The sequence below is a fragment of the Aulonocara sp. 'chitande type north' Nkhata Bay genome, linkage group LG15 (assembly GCF_057382095.1).
Source record: "Aulonocara sp. 'chitande type north' Nkhata Bay isolate Kocher_YH1m ecotype deep benthic linkage group LG15, A_spYH_male_GT1.1, whole genome shotgun sequence".
Lineage (NCBI taxonomy): Eukaryota > Metazoa > Chordata > Actinopteri > Cichliformes > Cichlidae > Aulonocara > Aulonocara sp. 'chitande type north' Nkhata Bay.
This window is the reverse complement of record NC_141358.1, coordinates 9,419,853-9,441,097: the sequence shown is the minus strand read 5'-3', so window position 1 is coordinate 9,441,097 and position 21,245 is coordinate 9,419,853. Positions and strand designations below refer to the sequence as shown.

Here is a 21,245-nt window from a genome sequence, read left to right as displayed (position 1 = left end):
GTAGGGACACTATAATAACACAGAAAGTTGACCTTTGACCCTTTGCTTGTAAAATCTCCTCACTTCATTGTTGTATCCTGTTAGATATTTTCATGAAATCTTGTCATAAGTAGCACATTAATTCTTGAGTTACAGTCACAATGCGTTTTGGGAGGTCACAGTGACCTTGAGATGCTAATCAGTGCTCATCCTATGGTCCAAGTTCATCCTTTGGTGCTTAATGGGAAAAAAAATCAATCAAGGTGTTCAAAAAAGTGAAAATAGGTTGGGGATAAGGGCAGACTGGCAACAGCAATCAAATTGCCTCTGGCTATGACTATCTTAGTTAAAAGTAGCATGGTATTCATTTGTTGCAGGTAGAACTGAGGACTATACTAAGATTTAATCCTACTAAGATCTAATTAAAGGTCTAGGTTAGTTTTTCTGTTGAACACACTTCAGCTGTCTAATAAGATTATACAGCTACTTAAAAAATATAAAAATGAAACCAATTTTTCAGCGAGTTTCATCCACAGAGGTCGACCAATTATCATTCGACGAAGATAAATGAATATGCAACAAACACATCTTTAATAATTGAGCTGAATTTACATCATAATTCTCAGTTATTGGTTTTTCAAAAAGTTTTTTTGACCATATTCAATATGCAATGTTGCTTAAGGACAACTACAGCGCGAAGTACAGGAGGTTTTGAGTGCTGAGTGAGGGGTCAGAGCAGCAAACCTTGTCACACCATCAGTGACAGACTGCCTTGCAGCCTGCAGCCCTGCTGTAACACAAATGTGTCAAGCGCCGTCTTGAACGCTCCCTCCTCTCTGCTACTTTGCCTGTGAGCTTCCCACTGCAATAAATGGTAGCATGCTGGTTATGCTTCATCCAAAATTCCTACTTAGTGCCAGCTTTCATTAAACATGACTGATTAATTTCACAGCCAGCAAGATGTTCTTAGTTTCTTCTGCTCTGTTGGACATGTTCTACATAAATTATTGAATGCCCGAACATAAATCTGTTGGATTTGGGCTTTCATGATTGTCTCTGGTTGCTTTAAATGCATTTTGTTTCTCAGCTCGAGCACAAAATGACAGTTTTAAGTGGCGGCTTGTCTCAAATAAGTGCTTGGGTTTGTCAGCTTCTCATAACTGCTGGGCTAAAACTTTTGATTGTGCACAAACAGTGAGGGATTTAAAAAAAAAAAAAATCATAATTTTCCACGTCACAATACTGTGCGCATCAACCGCGCTGACTTTTGATGACAAACAAACCATCAGCGTGTCATTTTGAAAGACATCGATTGTGACACATTGTTAGCAGAAGCCCCTGCATTGTGCTTTTCTTCTCTTATTGTTGTTGCCAGTGAGAGAGATAAGAAAAGGCAGAGTGACACTGCCAGAGCAGAATCCAGCTGGATTTCGGCACCTGATGACAGAAGCAGTTTGTGTCTCAGAAACACCGCAGAGATCAGGCTGGGAAAACGTGTGAACGCAGCAGTGAGGAAACGGTGCAGGCAGTAAGAGCGGCTGTTGATATCCAGATGCTACTTAAGCAGGCAAAGTGGAGAGAGGACAGTGTCTGTATGGCAGCATGTGGCAATGCGTCAGAGCTGCCTGTCGGAATTTAAATAAGGTAACATTGCAGCCGGTTGGCACTTTCACACACATTAGGTGTGGTTAAGTTTGAAAGAGAGTGATGAATTATTTGTGTGCTGACAGCCAACTGAAAGTGCATGTGGAGCGTGGATGGTAAGTCACTGTGGATAAATAATCACTTTTAAGGACAATATTTAGTTAATTTAGGTAAGAGTTGGTTTTAACCCCTTAAGCCCCAGCGCCCCCTGATACGGGGGGCAAAGGCAGGAGATCAGTTAAGCTTGGGGCTTAATAGGTTAAATGAGACTCCAGTGTGAAGGTGGAATGAGACAGAGGAATTTAATTGGATGATCACTTGTGTCTGGAGTGTTACACTGATTAATTTAATTGCCTCCTGACCTCTAATTGTCCACCACTGTAAGGTTACACTTAACTTACCGCCCCTCCCTGAGCCTGGTTCTCCCGGAGGTTTCTTCCTGCTAAAAGGGAGTTTTTCCTTCCCACCGTCGCCAAAGTGCTTGCTCATAGAGGGTCATTTGATTGTTGGATTTTTCTCTGTATGTATTATTGTAGGGTCTACCTTACAATATAAAGCACCTTGAGGCGACTGTTGTTATGATTGGCGCTATATAAATAAAATTGAATTGAAAAAACTGAATTGAATTACCCTTTTGAAATTGTGTGGTTCTCTTTTAATACACCCTATATAACAAAAATTTATTTATTTATTTTATTACAAGTGGTCAATATGTCCCCCTCTGGATATATGTCCATGTGGTAGTCAAACCCGTCCCACACTTTTGCGAGCATTTCTGGAGTCACTGTGGCCACTGCTACCTACCATCAACCATGTGAAAGTCACGAACCCCCTCTGTGAATAGCTGTGGAATTAAAGCACTTTAAAATTATATATATATATAACATATTTATAGGTTTCTATGAAATGAGGAGTGAACACTCTTTTCATTAGTAAACCAAAAAGACAAAAACAATGCATAATAACAATTTTATTTTTAACCAGCCACCTTAATAAACCTTATTAAAATAAAGTGATCTATTTGCTCCACCTTAAATGTAGTCAGTCTTTAGTCCTTTAGCAAGTGGAAAACTGACATGTGCAGCACTTTCTAGTCGCCCACTGTGGCTGCCCATTGTCATCTGTTGAGGTCAAAGCCACTGGCAGCATGGAAGAGGACACAGCATGTACCCTGAGTACAGGCCGTCCCTTTGCATCACGTCACACAGTAGCAGTACAGACCTTTCCTGTGTCTTAGAAGTCACACACACTTGCCCTTGGCACTAAAGGATGTCCCTGCTGCATCAGTTCAAAATGCTGTGACTGGAGGAGACTGAGCTGAAGCCAAGCAAGATTGTGTAATTTGCTTTAGTATTGCATTTTATAAGTGCTTTTTGTAACGGAGCATATCTTCTTTTTTGCTGCGTAGCTGTGGGACCAATGTGAGAAGAAGAAAACAGAAGACAACAAGCATCTTTAACAAAATCTCTGGTGTCTCAAGCCCTGTGGCTTTGAAGAAACTGTCAGAATATGCAATTTGTTTCCTGTGCTTTGCAGTTTGGATCATAGCTCGATCTGAAGTTGGTGGACTCAGGAGTCATTAGGTTCAATCTCTGGCTGTGCATATAGCCCTTGGTTATATTGAACCTGACAGGGGCTTGACTGAATGTCATCCAGGAGACACTGGTGTCAGTTAACAGTGTCCTGAAGGAGCAATTATCTCTCAGTGGCTCATTAAGACTCAGGAACCCGTGACCTAGAGAGATAGCAGTGAGGAGGAAGAGGAAACATAGTCCCCCTCCACCATTAAGGAAGAATTGAGTGTCAATAAAGGGCTGAAGACCAGAATTAGTAAAGATCAATTTACAGAGGGTTCCCACGATCTGAATGTGATAAATAAGATGACGAATTAGTGACTGATTGAGCAGTCAGAGCTGTGTTGGGATCCAGAAATAAGTACTAGTAATGTAACTTTATTAGGTACTAATTACATTATATGGTGTTATCTAAGGAGCTTGCATAGACAAGCGACTGGACTTTAAGTTTCTTAAAGACAACTGAAAAAACTTCTTTAGTTTCAAGACTAAAAAAGAGCTCAGCCAGGAGGAGCTCAAAAGCACCTTGATGATTCCTAAAACTTCTGGAAAAATATTCTTTGAACCGATAAGATCAAAACTAAACTTTTTACAAGGTTTGAGTGTGGTTACATCTGCATGGAACTAACACAGCATTTTATAAAAAGACCATCATAGTACCAGTCAAACATGGTGGCGATAGTGTGATGGTCCAGGGCTGCTTTGTTGTTTCAGAACCTAGACAGTCCATGAATTCTGCTCTCTACCAGAAAATCCTGAAGGAGAATGTCTGGCCATCAGTTCATGGCGTGAAGCTCAAGTGGAGCTTTTTAGGAAGTTATGCTGCAGGACGATGATGCAAAACACACAACATCAACAAAACAACAAAACCAAAATTATGATTGGCCTAATAAAATTCTAGATTTTATTCATGCCTAAAATATGTTTTCATTGCACTGTAACTAAACTAAACTAGTTATATTTTAATACCAGATGTAGCCATGTGGCTATCCCTGTGTGTGATCAGGTTTTAAACATGACTCTTGACCCTGATACAGCACAACATTGGCAGTGCTAAAACTATTTATAAATTAAATAGTCAACAGCAACATGTTTTTGGAAAAAGTCAGTGTACTTGGCTTTAGATAATGCAGTCCTGACAGTAAACCAGTACAAATATGTCTGTAGACTGCATGGATTCAATGCACTGGCTACTTCAGTGTAGAGACCTGATTCATTTAACATGACATCTTTAGGAAAGGTTGTATTAGCATAAAGTACACAACCAGCACTGTCCCATTTACTGTTGCACTAAAAAACATCATCCACCCAGAAAGAGGCAAATGGAGCAAGAATAGTGCATATATTTAGTCTGATATACAGCCAGATGTTGCTGTGCTTTTGGATTTCTTCTGCTAAAAGTAGAGGCACTCTTATTTCTCTTTGCATTTACTAGGGTTCATGTATAAGCACACAGTGATTTAGAGGATCAGTTAAGCCAGTATATGCCATTAGCTGAGCTTCAGTACATCAGATGATGATTTGAGTGAGCAGATTTCCCACCTATAGTCTGCATAATTCATGTTCACTACTCCTCAGTCCCACCAGTCGCATGCTGATGATAGATTAGATGATAAAAAGCTGCTAATGAGTTTTTACAGGGCGTGCTTTAAGGCAAGAAACCTGTCTAATGGATTTTTTATTTCAAAAATTAGTACTATCTAAGTTGTGAGCTATTATTTGCAGTAAAGATTTTAAATTATTTAACCCACTGTGTGTCTAACTGAACCCACACTGTGACTGAAAATAGGATCTCATTGTGTTTCTTGTAATTTCAGCTAACGGCTTTATAAAGTCTTTGATTTAAAAAGAAATTGAACAGACATATTTTTTCTTTTTGAATGTGTTTTTTTTATTTTATTTACAACCATGTTTCAAACACAAATCAGTGCTGTTTAGTTGCATAGATAACAGCAGAGATGTTTTTGTCTGAGTGTCTTTTCAAGCATTCCACTTCAGAAGGGAAATGCACGAGCTCTATCGCCCCAGCAGTCTGATTAGTGGGATTACTGTCAAAAGCACAGAGACCTATCTCACAGTTCTGCATAGCCTTTTTCCGCTACAGTTTGTTTGAATTTTTTTTCCTGCATTGTTTTATGAGGAAACTGACAAAAAATATATATATATAAATGCCATGTTGTGTTAGAAATTTTATTTTAGGCTTCTAGTAGCAAATACCCTGGTGCTTGGCGTGTGACCTTTTTAGCCATGCTTGCAGTGAGAGTCTAAAGGGACGCCTACACAGGAAGAGACTGGCAGGCATGTGGCAACCAGAGACCACAAGTCACTGAAATTCAGTGACTTGTAGCGACAATGGGAGAAAAAAAATGTCAGTGTCATGAAGCGGCTGGTCGCTAAATAAAACTCCTCAACTCTGAGGCAAAATAATTGAGTAATCTGAAGAGTTGTTGACTAGCAACCGGCTGTCATCACGTTCTAGATGGTGAAAAATGAAAGTATCAGTCCACTATTTTTGTTCTGGCTAAAATATCTCAATAACTACTTTATGGATGAAATGTTATTGTTCTTGGCACCCACAAGAGGATGAATCACTTTGCTGATCCAAAGCCTTTCTGTGTTATACCAGGCCATGGCACGTCAAAATTTTCCATTGTACTGTGTTCAGCTGTTTGTTAAAACAAATATCTAATCAGCCAATCACTTGGGAGCAACTCTATTCAATCAGACATGTAGACATGGTTAAGACGACTTGCTGAAGTTGAAACTGAGCATCAGAATGGAGAGGGAAGCTGATTAAAGTGACTTTGAATGGGACATGCTTGTTGGTGCCAGGCAGACTAGTTTGAGTATCTCAGAAACTGCTGATCTACTGGGACTTTCTCACAAGGCGGCTGCAGTGATGAGGACCCTGTACCTGCCTGTCGTAGTAAAGAGAGAGCTGAGTGTAAAAGCGAAGCTCTTACTTTAGCTGTCGATCTGCATTCCTACCCTCACCTATGGTCACTGTGGGTAGTGACTAAAAGAACGAGATCGCGGATACAAGCGGCAGAAATGAGCTTCCTTTGAAGCCCTCTCCCTTAGAGATAGGGTGAGAAGTAGCGAGAGGGGCTCAGAGTAGAGTCTCTGCTCCTCCACATCGAAAGGAGCCAGTTGAGGCAGTTGAGGCATCTGATAAGGATGCCCCCGGGGCGCCTCCTAGGTGAGGTGTTTCGGGCATGTCCCACCAGGAGGAGGCTCTGGGGCAGACTCAGGACATGCTGGAGAGAGTATATCTCTCGGCTGGCCTGGAAATGCTTTGGTGTTCCCCCAGACAAACTGGAGGAGGTGGCTGGGAAGAGGGAGGTCTGGACTTCTCTGCTTAGGCTGCTGCCCATGCGACCTGGCCCTGTATAAGCAGGAGAAGATGGATGAATGGGTCAGAATATGCATAAATAACATAAAATCAGGTATGCATCGTGGCTGCTGCTGCTGGTGGTGTATTGGTGTGCAAGATATATTTGGGCACATTTTGGGTCCCTCATTGCCACCTGAGCATCATTTAAATGGCTTAAAAGACAAATTAGTTCAATGTACTCAACACAGTCTCCAGATCTCAATCCAACAGAGCACCTTTGTGATGTGGTGGAACAGGAGCTTTGATGTGTGATGCTGTCATGTCAGTATTGATCAAAATCTCTTAGGAATGTTTTCAGGATCTTGTTAAATCTCATTTTTATACTAGCATGGTACAGCTAATAAATGGGGTTGGTAAGTGGCGTGCTAATTTTGTACAAACTAGCAAATATGGGCATGATCTTTGTAAAAATGTTTTGTCCACTTAACACCAGCCTGCAGGCATTGCCGCTGGGAGGATATCGGCACGCTCATTGTTTGCATTTCATTCAAAGCATTGCTTTGCCCTTAGCACAAATTTAGCTCAGAGACATAGAACTGACTGTGTAATATACTCTTTTGTTTAGTTAGTGTGCATTTTTTTATTTCTGCCTGGTAGTATTAGATAGGGGAAGTACATTTATAAACTAGCATATCCTCCATATTTTTTGCCACTTTGCTTCATCTTCTTGTAAACCCAGTTCAGGCTGCAAAGGTGAAGTTTTGGTCTTCATTTTTCCACAGCCATGAGAATATGCAGTATTAAATGGTTTTGGGATGTTGTCACATGTCACGTGTGATAACCCCCTGTTTGCGGTGGATATTTTGAAACTGAAGGAAGCCTCATTCAAAGATGAGTTGTAGTATTCCACAGCGTAATAATTTCTGTATTAATACTTTAAGGTTTGATTTTTACATATGGTATTATAAATTTTTTGTGAAAGGGTGGTACAGATGTTACCTTTATGTACATTTCTATATGTTGTATCTATTTCAGCCAACATTCAGAAAGTAAATCAGATTTTTCACGACGTTGTTTGTTCGATCTTCCACATGTTGTCTTGTGCCTGTTACATTTGAAGCAAGCAGGTTTATTTTCTTCACTGGTTCACTCCACAAATATTGATTTTTAAAACCTCAGCCTCGTGTTATTAAAAACTGCAGCATATCATATTCTATATTGATTTTCTTTGTGTTGTGTTGTGGCAAGCGTAATGTTTTCTCGTGGTCCACAGTAGAATTTTTGCTATAAATGTTTATGTTTGGTAATTCATTTTTTAAAGCCTTGGGGTTATTAACAGTTTCATCCAGTACATCAGTAATGGCCAAGAGGACATGATTCACTCCCACGTGTCCCCGTTCCCCTTTATAAACAGTAACATGTGCAGCCAAACTACTGTTTTAGTGGCTTAAAGAGAGCTGAATGTTATTCTGTTATTCGATGCATTTTCTCTGGAGTGTTTTTAGCACCAGCAAGGTTCCCTGGCCTGAAGTGAAGAGAATTATGCAACAGAGAGAAACTGAGAGCCCCTATCTCGGGAGAGGTCCTTGTTCACACAGCCACTATAATGTGCACACGCACTCACACAAATACTGCTTCCTGTTTACTGTGTGAAGTCCAAACATTTGAGTGTTCTGTCTTGTTTGATGCCTGTGACAGGTGTCTATGAAATAGGATATGCTGTCACTCCAGTGTAAGAGTCTTTATCAGCATGTTGTCAATTGTTATTCTGTGTGTGTGTTTGTATGTGTAGGAGAGAGATTAACTATTGCAGATGCATCTTGTGTGTGTGCGTGTGCACGCATGCATATCTTGCTGAACCTGTCCCTCCACTGGAGAGCCAAATCCCATATCTGCTCTGTACCTCTGAAAAATTCAACTCCCCTTACCATTTCTGACACGTCATGTCCCTGCCTGAGCTCCGCACTGAGAGCTGAGGAGCCCACTCCTAAAAATAACCCTATGCTGTCACACTAAAAGGGGAAAACGCCTAACGTCAGCACTGTACAGAAATCCATTCTGTTTGCTGTTATTGAAACAAAGCATCAAAAATCCCAGTAGAAGTTTTATCATAAGACATGTTATCTTGATTTTGCAGTTTATTAAGATGAGCTGGAAGTGTTTAACCCAGCTCAGATAAGTTAGTTATACTTCAGTGGATTCCTCTGATCATACTGGTATTAATTATGGGGCTATCTGATGAATATTGGCTTTAAAAGCTTCTGAAAATTGCTGTTTGATGAATTCTGAATTATTTTACATAATTTTTTTAGGGTTTAAATTATTGAGATCTGTTGTACATCCAAAATTATTTAAATGTTTTTTTTGGGGGGTGGGGTCTTAGAAGATGGCATCTCAAAATGCAACGTAGAAACCAGTGGCTCCTGTTATGCTAGCTACAGCTACTTTTATGCAATCTGTGGTTTTAGAGTTTCCATTTTGAAGGCTTAGGTTCAGCATCTTTGCAGTTATAATCCTGTATAATTAAGGTAAGATAACCATGTTTAGATGGATCAAAACATGGGAAGTCAGCTAATAGCAGTGCGCGCTACTTAGCATGTGTAGCAAGGTGTGTCCCTGTTCGCTGCGATGTTGATATTTTGATTCAGCACCGAATCACTACTCAAAGTGGCCATGCGACTAATAATATATACCTTTAAGCCTCAATAAAATCAAAACAAAAGAGTTGGAAGAAGAATCAACCCATCTACATTTGCCACAAAGGGGGGAAATTGCTGCTTGAGACTTACTAAGATCTGCTATATCCAGAAGGTTATTTCCACTTGTTTTTCATCTTTGTGCTAAGCTTAGCTTTACAGCTGCTGGCTCTAGCTTTATATTTACTGTAACCATATGACAGCACTATGGCTCTTTTGAAAGCAAAATAAGCTCCAAAATGCAGGAACTGGCCGTCAGTTTTTGTGGCTGGATAATATCAGACTTTCAGCTTCTCCCTTGCCAGAAGGGGTCGCACTGCATGTTTGCTTTGGCAGAGTTTTTACTCCGGATGCTCTTCCTGATGCAACCCCAAAGGGGATTTGTATCTCATGCTGGAATCAAACCAGCGACCTTTTGCTTGCCAAGCGAGTGCACTAACCACTACACAGTTACAGGCACACAAACAAACAGGCAAACACATTAAAAAAATATGACCTTGCCTGTGGAGTGCCTGCAGCATTCTGGAAATCTAGCCAAGGATCTTGAAACTCACAAGTTGATATAAAGGAAAGGCAAAAACGCCAGGAAAATGTATACAGTTGAAATCAGTCGTTTCCAAATGCACAGCTCAAGTACTCACATTGATTATCCCTTTATCTTGTTATCCCAAAGGCGTAACACCCTAGAAGCTGATGTATTTGGTACTTGCCGGACTAACATCCATCAGTCAGATGGAAGGGTCTGAAGTGCTCCACTGCATTAGAAGGGATTCCTGTGAGATGCCCTCATCTATTAAAGGGGTGCAGAGATACACTGTCTTAAATTAGATCAGCAGCTCTCAAAGGTGACTTGTTTTGCTTTGGTGGGATAATGGATGGGAAAAGTAATGACTGCTTTGTTTGTCCCTTGAACTCAGCTTGAGATTAGCACTGGGGAATGTGGGGATTCTAGTTTTCCTCTTTTCATTTGAGTCACAGCCTTAGTCTTGAGTTGAAAACAAAATATTAAATATAAACCTATTATTTCCTGAATAGATTTTCTTTTTGGGAGGCTATTTATAGTTGATGAAGATGTTGAAATGGGAGCTCGAGGACTCCTGGGGGAACAGATTCGTATCAGCGCAGAGAAAATCACGCCCTGTTTGAATTGCTAATGAAAACAATCCTTGTATGGTGCAGAGCGATTATACTTTATGAATAAATGGCCGCGAGGAAATAGCTCCGATATTAAAGTGTCTCTTCTGTTGCTGTGTTAACTTGCCATGACTTTGGAAATGTTTACTTTCCCTCTAGTGAACGTTGATGTAAAATCATTTTATAGGTGATGACAACCATTGTTCTCTCTGTACATAATTATACAGTTAGTAGTTTTCAGTCTGTCCTTTGTGGCTGAGTTTAGTGCTTTCACAAGCAATTGCTACAATCTAAAAAGTTGTAAAGTGGGTGGCTGTAGCTCAGGTGGTAGAGCAGGTCATCTACTGATCGGAAGGTTGGTGGTTCGATTCCCGGCTTCCCCTAGTCTGCATGCCAAATATCCTTGGGCAAGATACTAACCCGAAATTGCTCTCCGATGCATTCATCGGAGTATGAATGTGTGTGAATGTCAGTTGTGCTTGTGCGAATGGGTGTGAATGGGTGAATGCACAAGTTGTGTAAAGCGCTTTGAGTGCTCAGAAGAGTGGAAAAGCGCTATATAAGAACTAGTCCATTTACCATTTACCATTTTAAAGTAATAAATCTAGGATGCAGTGTTATTTTAGATCCTTGGGTATTGATCGTAGTGGTTCAGACCTGTATGGAAATCACATAATTTAACAGACACAGCGCTCTACATGTATAAACAAGGGTGGATGCGAGTCACTCAGATGATTCAGGGTGTTTCTAATGGACACTTAAAGTGCAAGTCACCTCCATATTTAGTACCCTTCAGTCAATGTTAGACCACAACTCAAGAAACTGTAAACACCCTGTTTGACAAACGAGGGCTGCTCTGTGTTGCATAGTAAGACAACTAATTGAACATTTTAAATGGTGCTTTTCTGACCTAACAGGTGTATCTTTAAGGTCTGATTAAATATGCAAAATTAAAGCTTCTTGATGAATGTTCGGAAACAATCATGGACATACTGTTAAAAACAAAAGTGCAGGGCATGAGTTACATTCTAGACACGAGTGTATCCCATCTTCCTTTCATCTTCCTAGACCTAAGTATCATATTCTCAGTAAAATGAGTGAGAGGGATTCTTAGAAAGCTGGCTCTAGTGATTATATAAAACAAGCTGCCTGTGAGCTTGGCCGAAGCGAAACGGGACGAAAATCCAGCAGGAGTTTGAAATGTTGAAGCACATTTATTTTCCACCAAACAACTCAATCAACCAGCCGGGGACCAGGATCGGATGGTTTTCATACGAATGTGCAACACATGCACAGCTGCACAGGCAAATCTTCTCGTAGCGAGAAGATAGTGAGACTTTGCTGTTAACAAGTTCTTTGCTGTGAATGGGGAAGGCACATAGTTTGCCAAAGTAAACTACAGGGGAACCACTATAAAAAACCGTTGCTTCAACAAACCTAATCATCTATTTTCCTTCACTTATTCAGTTCAGGGTTGTGCTGGAGCCTATTCCAGCTTTCACAGGGTGAGAGGCAAGGTACACCCTGGACAGGTCATCAGTCTGTCACAGGGCTAACACTGACACAGACAACCAGTCACGCTTGATAAAATTGGAATCACCAATTGGCATAACTCCATGCATGTTATTAGACTGTGAGAGGAAGCTGGAGTACCCACACTGATATGAGGAGAACATGCAAATTTGCACATAAAGACTGGATTTGAACCCAGGACATCCCTGCTGTGATGGGCCAATACTAACCATTGCACCACTGTTTATCAAACATGAGCAATTTAAAGAGGCTAACAAAGACAAAGTGGCTAAAGCTATCCAGAGCTCACAGCCAGCCACAAGCCATTCACTTGGAAGTGAATATAAATAAGTAAATACACTTAGAACAGTAGAACCAAACACACCTGTATCTATACCCCACTTATGTTACCATCCCTGTGAGGAGGCAGAGGTAAGTTTGTTTGTTTCTTCAGGTTAGCATGAGTCTGTAGTTAGCAAGTCTAGCTGACATTAAGCTAAACATACATACATGTAATACAATAATACAGCCGTGTCCCTCCTATGATCAAATGACTCACTGCACTCCAACATACTAGCAATCAATAATATGAAGGATAAACTGCAAAAACATTGTGTGTTCATTTATTCCCAACATGGCAATGTGTTAACGATGTGTATCAATACAGCAGTCCTGAGTGTCAGTGTAGTTTATGCAGTGGTTACTTACATTATCAGTAGCAATATTTTATGGTAATGGCAGCTTGTAATTACGCTGCCCCAAAACAAGTTATAGTTAATGTATTAACATGTAAAAACATGTAAATATAAAGATAAAATGCACACATATAATGATTTTGTGATTTCTGATCAGCAAACAATCCCAACCTCTTTCCAGTACCATTTGTTCCAAATAGATACAGCATGTTGCAACATTTTACGTCTTCTTCCAGAAGAGACAACAGTTACTAGATTAAAATGAATGCTGTTTTCAGTTTTTCTGGTGCCATTACACACTGAATTCTGTATGATGGCATGAATCCATGTGGCTCTTTCTTTCTCTCTCTCTCTCTTTTTTTAATCATTGTCTGCTTATCTGGCTCAGTCCTCCTGCACAGTATCATACCAGCCACACACCAACTGTCACTGTCTGCAGAGTAAATATTAGCACAATTTTCACACTGGGATGCCAGCTATAAATAGAGTGCAGGAAATCATCCAGGAACAAACCCTAAACGTCTGTGTTGGCTTTTAATTTGACCGTGTAATGACGCATGTCCACAAAATAACCTTAATGTTAATCCCATTTTATTCTCTGGACACTTCTGAGGAGAAAGCATCCTAGTTTTTGAGGAAAAGATAAGAGTGTTTCACTGCTGTATCCCCAAATGTCAGTTTAATGCTTTCTTATTAAGGATTCATGGAACCTTTGGAAGGCTTTGTGATGGGAGAGCTCAGGTCTATGTTTTGCATAATAAATACAGTTATGGCAATTAACATTCAGGACATAATTGGCTTTTCATAATCAAGATCTAGATGGGAACATCAATAACAGTCCCAACATTCTTTTAAGACCACAAAAGCCTAACTTGGCAAAATTTGTATGTATTACACAAACAAGATATTATGTCTTAGTTCGAGTGGTTTAAAGGCCCTGCAGATTGTTGTTTTAAGCTTTGAATACAGTCATGATTTTTTTCCCTTTTTGCTGAAACAAAGTGCTTAACACATTAATGAAGAGTGGTATTAGGTGGTATCTTTCTTTGCTAATATTTACTTTATCTGTCTTTTATTACAGAGGCTCAGCCCATGTCAGTCACTCAACAGAACAGCTCCCACTTTGCTTCTGTTCTATTTGCTCAGCCATGCTAGATAATTCAATCAGCATTAACAGCAGATACAGTGTTTTAAGTGAAAGCAAGGGGTGGTGTGCTGAAAGAGACATTATGCTGAATGGGGGGCACTAGCACGGATTCACAGATAAACGTTTGGGGAAAATTGCTGGTTTATTAACCTAAATTATTTTACGCTAGAGAATTCTTACAGTTGGTATAAATGAAATTTTCTAAATTCAGGAGCTTGATGCAACTATTATAAAATATCTATGTTTTACAAAGTACAAACTGAATCTTGTTGGCTTGTATCCACTATAAATCACTCTATAGTCTTCTGATTTAATAATGTACCAAAAGTTTTCTTTTTCTGGCAGGGAAAATTAAAAGCATCACACTTAAGTGTGAATGTCAAAAGTCATCAGTTGAATAAAAAGGTTTTTCAAGCTCTCAAGAAATTTTAAATTAAACAGTAGCTTAGAAGCAAATAGAACAGTAGCTTTGTTTAAGTTGTTATAATGAAAGTAATAATAGAAACCTGAACCAGTGTCAACCCAAATCCATTGTCTTCTTTTTTCTGTTGGGTTTCAGCTTCTTTTCCGAGAAGCTATATTCTTATGCATTTTAAACTAGACAAGAGGGGTAGTGGCTAAAGCTAAAGATAGCTACTTCCCCCTTGTTAGCTGTGTTCAGCTGGATGAAAGGTATTTAAGTGTTTAATTAGGTATTTTGTTATGACAGTTGTCATGTTTCCCCATGGTTTAGTTTAGCAAACCTCACTCATAGTGAAGAACTCGCTAACAGCTATAGCCATGCTCATAGTGTAGCTGTGACTGTGCGAGCAACTATTTACCTGTGCTGCTGTGCCAGTGTTGCACAGGCATGACAGGGCTGACCAGTCCGGTCTGAGGACGCTGTGAACCGAGGGATTGCAGACCCTACCCGGCCAATCTGTGCAGCTCTAATAGATTTTAGCTTCTCCGATCAGCTGACCACAAGTTGTGATTCCATTAGAAAAGTGCATGACTAATGGGTATATGGTGCTTATCTAGTCTTCCAAGCTCAAATTTTCAGAGGACTACCTGGATACAATCATATTATTTCCATCTAGAGTACTTTTGCATAAAAACTTTGAAGTAATGTGGCTGTTGTTTTTATTAGTAAAGCTTATTTCCTTCTCCTTCCTATTGAATCAGGCACTCTGTTAATAACCCTAACCCTTTTTCGAGTGAGTTTCTATTCAGGTTTGTCTATCAGTGTAAGGGCAGTACAGTGAAGAAAATCAAAAGCTGTGATTGTGAGGGTTTAAAATAGAATGACATGATGGTTTGTACTCTGGGTTGGTGAATGTGTGGGTTTTTTTATGTACTACTCAAGCCGAGTGTGCAGGGTCTACTATTCCACTGTAGTTGATCCACTTCTTTTGATGCTTAGCCAAGGTGTTTAGTAATGCTATTTGCAAGTACCACCTCGCTGCTTCAGACATCATCTGTTTGATCCCATGATTGCGTTTTCGTATCTTTTTTTTTATGCTGTCAGGCTTTGAGAAATAGCTTGTACTGCACTCTTGGCTGTGAGGAGCCCAAGCTGCTCTCATTAGCTACAACTGGAGTTTATTCTGTGCGTTCAGTTAGTGCCAGAGGAACTGAAGATGCATAAGGTGAGTTAGGGGACGGATTTAAAAAAAGCAGTTTGAAGAGTGAGAGCTTGAATGAAAAGACTTAGCTTTACTTGGTTTCCCCTCAAGGCAGAATCAGGAAACCAGTTACACCCCCCCCAATACACCCACATCATCCCAGCCAACCATCTTCCCTGAATGTGCGGCCTATTTTCTCTGTCAAGGTGGTGTCCTAGATTCAAAGTTCCATCAGATGAGTAAAACACTAAGGCAAAAAGATTACATCTAGAAGGATGTGGAGGATGGGGGTGTCAGCAGGGGTCTTAAAGCAAGCTGAATGTATCTCTACTCATATGATGATAGTGTATTCAATCCACTGGTCTCCAGTCAAGTTGCTGTGAAAAACATTCTAGGAAAGAATATCCAGTTTGCCTGTAAAGAGATGGAGGCAAAAAATAGACAATTCATTTGGGTGTCATGCTTGTTTCTGCAGTTTTAGAAAGTAACTGAGATTAAGCGTCTCGAGGAAAATAGCGTATCGGCCCGCTGTTTGTCCATATGCCCTCTACGTCTCTGCTTACTCGTGTTTATGTTATTAATTAGCCATCAGCCGAGGTGTTCAGAATTCACCTGGGTATGATTTTGACTTCTCAGAGCAAATTAAATTACCGAGCGTGTAGCTCAGAAAGACAGCTGGTGATCACGGCATGTAGCTGAAGGCGTGCAGAGCACATGGCGTCTATTATACTACAGCAGCACTTCCCAGAGTCAGATCAGCTACTGTGAAATGCTGCTCTTGTCATTTGCTGGTTTAACACAGTCTGAAATATTTTACAGTGCTCAACATCTCAAGGCGGTAGTATTATAAAGTAACTTTATACGAATACACTTAAAGCCCCGTGGAGCAAAATGTTATTAAATTGTTCTGTGCCTTTGTTGTAATGCACTGATTCCTTTAGAGTGTGTCTCCACTGTGAAGCCTTTGTGCGAACACAGTGAAATCAGTGCTCTTGCTGCAGTGTACTCGGTGTGAAAGTGTTGCCAGGCATCAATTTGTTAGAGATGCAAATGTCACCAGTGCACCGCCAAGGCCGCGCTCATACCCTAAGCTTGTTTTGTCCTCATCCAAATTTGATCGGCCTTGATGAGAACTATCTCGCAAACACAACGCGAATGTATGCGCGCACGCCTACTTTAAAGTTCAAATTTCGCATTTTTAGTTGTCCTGAGGATTTTCTTCAACGTGTTAAATCCAATTAGCCACCCTCTGCTTGTTCCTGTCATTCTTATCAGTCCCAGTCCTTCTGTAGACTCACATAGGATTTATTAAAAATTTAAGACCTCCTCTTTTAGGCAGATAATATATTGGAAACCCTGCAGCATCAACATAAAGCTGTTTAATAATTCATTTGTGTAGCTTGGGGAAGACACAATATGGACTGTGGCACTTCAGCTTTGTATTGCTGTGACATTTTTACAGAGCCAAACTATGCAATAAATCTTTCGACCAGAAGCTGACGCATTGCAGCTTTGAATGACATAAAATCATATGGATACTGAAAGATTGGTAATAAAGTTGACAGGGTGAAGTGTATTTAATTGTTTTGGATTGACCAATCTCTAAGCCCCGCCACTCTTGCAGAAGCGCCATGTGACAGGATTTCTATTTTAACACCGTGGATGCAGTTTGTAGTGACAGCTGTGACAGACGGGCTCAAAAATCCTTTTAAATGGTAAATGGTCTGTATTTGTATAGTGCTTTACTTGGTCCTAAGGACCCCAAAGCGCTTTACACTATACACAATCATCCACCCATTCACACACTGGTGATGGCAAGCTACAGTGTAGCCACAGCCACCCTGGGGCGCACTGACAGAGGCGAGGCTGCCGGACACTGGCGCCACCGGGCCCTCTGACCACCACCAGTAGGCAACGGGTGAAGTGTCTTGCCCAAGGACACAATGACCGAGATTGTCGGAGCCGGGGCTCGAACCAGCAACCTTCCAATTACAAGACGAACTCCCAACTCTTGAGCCACAATCGCCCCAATGGTCCCCTTTTAAACAATGGTCCCCTGATTTTGCACAGGAGGAAACAAAAACAGACGTCTTATTTTTAGGTGATAAGTGTAGATTTTATTGCCTGGGAAAAAAACAAATAAAAAAACATAGTTGTCGTTTCAGAAGCAGATTTTATGAGCTGAGCTTAACTTGTTAAATCTAACTTTTGTGATGTAAAAGGGTCTTAAATAGGTATATGATGGTAAAGACTGAGAAAAGTGTATGTCCCAGGTAAAGTCAGCTATCCCTTAACTGAAATGATGAAAACTAAACAGGAAATGTTAAAAATTTGACGCATGTGTATTAAAAAAATGTGTTTTTCCCCCCCTGTTATTTGTGAGATATTTTATTAATATTTTAAAACAGATTAGCCCATGAGCAGTGGTAAACATTAGGGCTTTGCCTGAGCACAGCTGCCGTGTAACAAATGAGTTAACTGTGAATAGGATTATAATACTAGTTTACTAATGTCATCAATTTCTCACATAGCATAAAAAAATAGAGTAACGCAACTATAAGACATGTATGAAAAACATAGTGTGCAAAAAGAGCGTAAAACGCTATTTTTTCGGTTAGGTTTAAGGTTCCCAACCTTTTTTGCGCCACGGGCCGGTTTAATGTCAGACAATATTTTCATGGACCGGCCTTTAAGGTGTCGCGGATAAATACAACAAAATAAAATGATACGGCCAAGAGAAAAACTGTGGTATTTTGTAAATATAATAATAAACACGAATTCACTGTGTAATTGTGTAACTTTATTAGCAGCGTCCTCCTGAAATGCGGCAACAACATTGAGAGTAACATCCTCCTCTTAATGCTCTCTGGTCGTTAATGTAACGTGTAACTATTTCTTTCAAAATAAGACACACAACTACAACACGGGAAAAGAGTCAGGGAAACCAAGTTAACGATAAAAAACCTGAAAACCATACATTTCACACCCGAGCCTCAGCTCTCGCGGCACGGTACCAAACAACTCGGCCCGGGGGTTGGGGACCGCTCTCTTATCTGATAGTAATTTTTATCGATTAGTATTGACTATATTTTTTTGACAACTTCACCCATGAGAGTAATCTGTTGACCAGTTTGTGTAAAAACCAACCAAACAAACAAACAAACAAACAAAAACATTTGTATGTATTTAGGTTAATATTGGGTTTTTAGACTAATACCGATATTTGATAGTTAAAATAAGCCAATCTCAGCTGGTATTTTTTTCTTTAAGACACACAAAACATAAACTGATTTCTCCCTCGTGTCACTCTCATTTGGTGGCGGCAGATTGCTAGCCCTCCCTGAGGCTGGTCTTGCTTGATGTTTCTTCCTGTTAATAGGGAGTTTTTCCTTCCCACTGTCACCATGTACTTGCTCATAGTGGCTCATCTGATGGGGCTTCTTTCTAATATTTCCTTTAACTTGAGGCGACTGTTGTTGTGATTTGGTAATACATTCTCAGTTTAGTTTTATTTATATAATTGAATAGAATTTTAATAACACTTGTTAGATGTAGTTATTCGTGTAAACTTCCTAAGACCATAAGTAAAAAATAATTTTATACTGTGGCTCTCTGAAGCTATATTTAACTATGAAAGCTAGGAAGGGTGTGCAGCTTCTGTCAGGGCAGAGGCACAGCTTTTAAACCATACTTTACATTTATGCGCATGTCTCTTGTCTATGCTGTAGCCTGAAGCACACCACAATGATAAGTATGGGCAGTGGAAGGAAGAGATTATTGAGGGGTACAGCAAACAGTCAAAAACTGATATCAGTTTTTAGTGTTTTAAAAAACGTGTGTGTGCTTTTTTTTTTTTTTTTTTTTTTTAAATGTCCCTTCAGCATCTGCGTCTTTGGTCAGTAACATTTTGAAAAACCTAAATGCATTAGTTCAGTAAAATCTCATCGACCCATTCATAATAGAACAAAAATGTAATTATATAGAATCCTGCTCCCTTTGCCGGTGAAAGTCAATGGAATTTGTTTGTGAGTAATCCTTCCAGGGATGGAGTCCCTTATCTAATTTCTCCCTTCATGTATTCTTCTTTAAAAGCCTGAAACCCCTTTTTCCTGTCATGTAGCCAAACCTGCCCTTTGACCTTCTGTGAGAAGGGACACCACTGTGAGAAGGGGTCAGGAAATAATTCAAGTACCATTCCTAGGTAGTAGTGAGCTAGGTCACACGGGACTGTAAATATATTACATTTAAAGGCAGAACTTTCATGGAGGATAAATTATGGGACTCCTTATCAGCAGCCACCTCTCATCCAGAGCTGTCAAATGATTTACAGTAAGCTGGCCACTGCGTACCTTAGAATTTGCATTTCATAACACCAAATGTGCTTCCTGGTTCTGAAACAGCCCCCACAGTGTGATTGAAAATTAGTTAATAATTCAGAGTCGTTGGAAGCAGTGGGACGGGGATGGCGGTGTTTGCTGTTCGCTTCACAGCTGCATGGGGTCTGCCAGTGACAGATGGCTCAGCCCATGTGGAGAATTTAGTGCCAGTATATCCCAATAGAGTGTTGGACACTGTGTGTGCGTGTCTCTTTTCCCTCACCCTGCTCTTCTTGCTCATTCCTTTTGTCAATCTCACTCTCTCACTTCATTCAATTGTGTAAGCAGCATTGAATTTATATGGAGAAGAAAGACAGAGGGGGAAAGCGCTAGAGCTTAATGTTGATTATTTCATAGTTTTATATTTATAGTAGTTTAATCACACTTTGGTGTTGGAAGAGTCATTTGAAAATCTGTAGCTCAGATGTTTCCCTTGTTCAACTGTTGGTTTTTATCACAGAATGTGGCCTGTAGCAGTTTTGTAAGTTGTTGTTGTTGTTCTCCTGCTGCTCATCTGTAGGGTGTCCAGGTGTCTCTGAAAGATATTTTCAGCTCTCTGCATGGGTGCAGTCACTGACACTGCCTGCAATAGTCAGCTCGAGGACAGCTGGTACTACCTGTTGGGAATCGCAGAGACAACAGGATATTGCAGGCATTCTGTTATGGCATTATCAGAGCCCTGATACTGGATTTGCTTGCCAGTGGATGTTTTGTTTTGTTTTGGGTTTTTTTTTTACTAAAATTCATACTATTTTCTACTGTAATGATGCAATCATTCAAAAGTGGTTACCCATTTCATTCAAAATTAATTTAGATTTAAAAGTGAAGTTCAAATTAGTCCCATTTAAAATATCACAGAGATATTTTAAATATTTAGAGCTGTTCATGTTTTACATTTCTAATGTTACACAAAATCTGACTCTATATTTATACCAGTATGTGCGGAGCGGTGATGTCACTTTGCCAGCTCACACGTTGCTGGGGCTGAGTACCGTAAACTGTTTGCTCAGCAATCTTTAGAATGACCACACTGACCTAGAAACTGATCCTGAAAGAGTGGGGAAAAAAAATTTCCAGAATGTGTGACATTTGCAAATGATTGCATTCTGCTTTTGGTTTTCCATTTTCCACAGTGTCACAACTTTTTTGGGAATTGAGGTGATATGCATGAGCCTGCAAATGCACTACTTTGAAAGTATGTCGGTTTCCAAAAAGAAAAAGTAACTTAACACCTTATTTTGGGATGAACTTGTTTTTCCAGAGCTGCCAGAGAACTGGACAGACACGAAGGAGACTCTGTTGGAGGGGATGGTGTTCAACGTGAAGTACCTGGGTATGACTCTGGTGGGCCAGCCTAAAGGAGAGGACATGGCCTCTGCTGCCATTCGCAGAATTGTTGCCACGGTGAGTCTCTATCCCCCATTAGAAGCTTAAACCTAATGCATTATAATGCATGTCACTATATGAGCTGTGCTGGTATTACTTGATTTTACTAAACTAAGTAGTGTATAAATTATACCCTATTAGCAAAAATCTGTCATCAAGATCTA

General features: G+C 40.1%; 1 protein-coding gene across 4 annotated transcripts in view; it reads left to right on the top strand.

The window, feature by feature from the left end:
• Window positions 1-21,245, top strand: part of LOC147312488 (low density lipoprotein receptor adapter protein 1) — a 48,088-nt gene that overhangs the window by 2,123 nt on the left and 24,720 nt on the right. For all 4 annotated transcript variants that reach the window (XM_086263887.1, XM_086263888.1, XM_086263889.1 and 1 more), the window contains exon 2: window positions 20,957-21,099. In XM_086263887.1, the coding sequence (XP_086120013.1) occupies window positions 20,957-21,099 (143 nt within the window). The remainder of the gene's footprint in view (window positions 1-20,956; window positions 21,100-21,245) is intronic.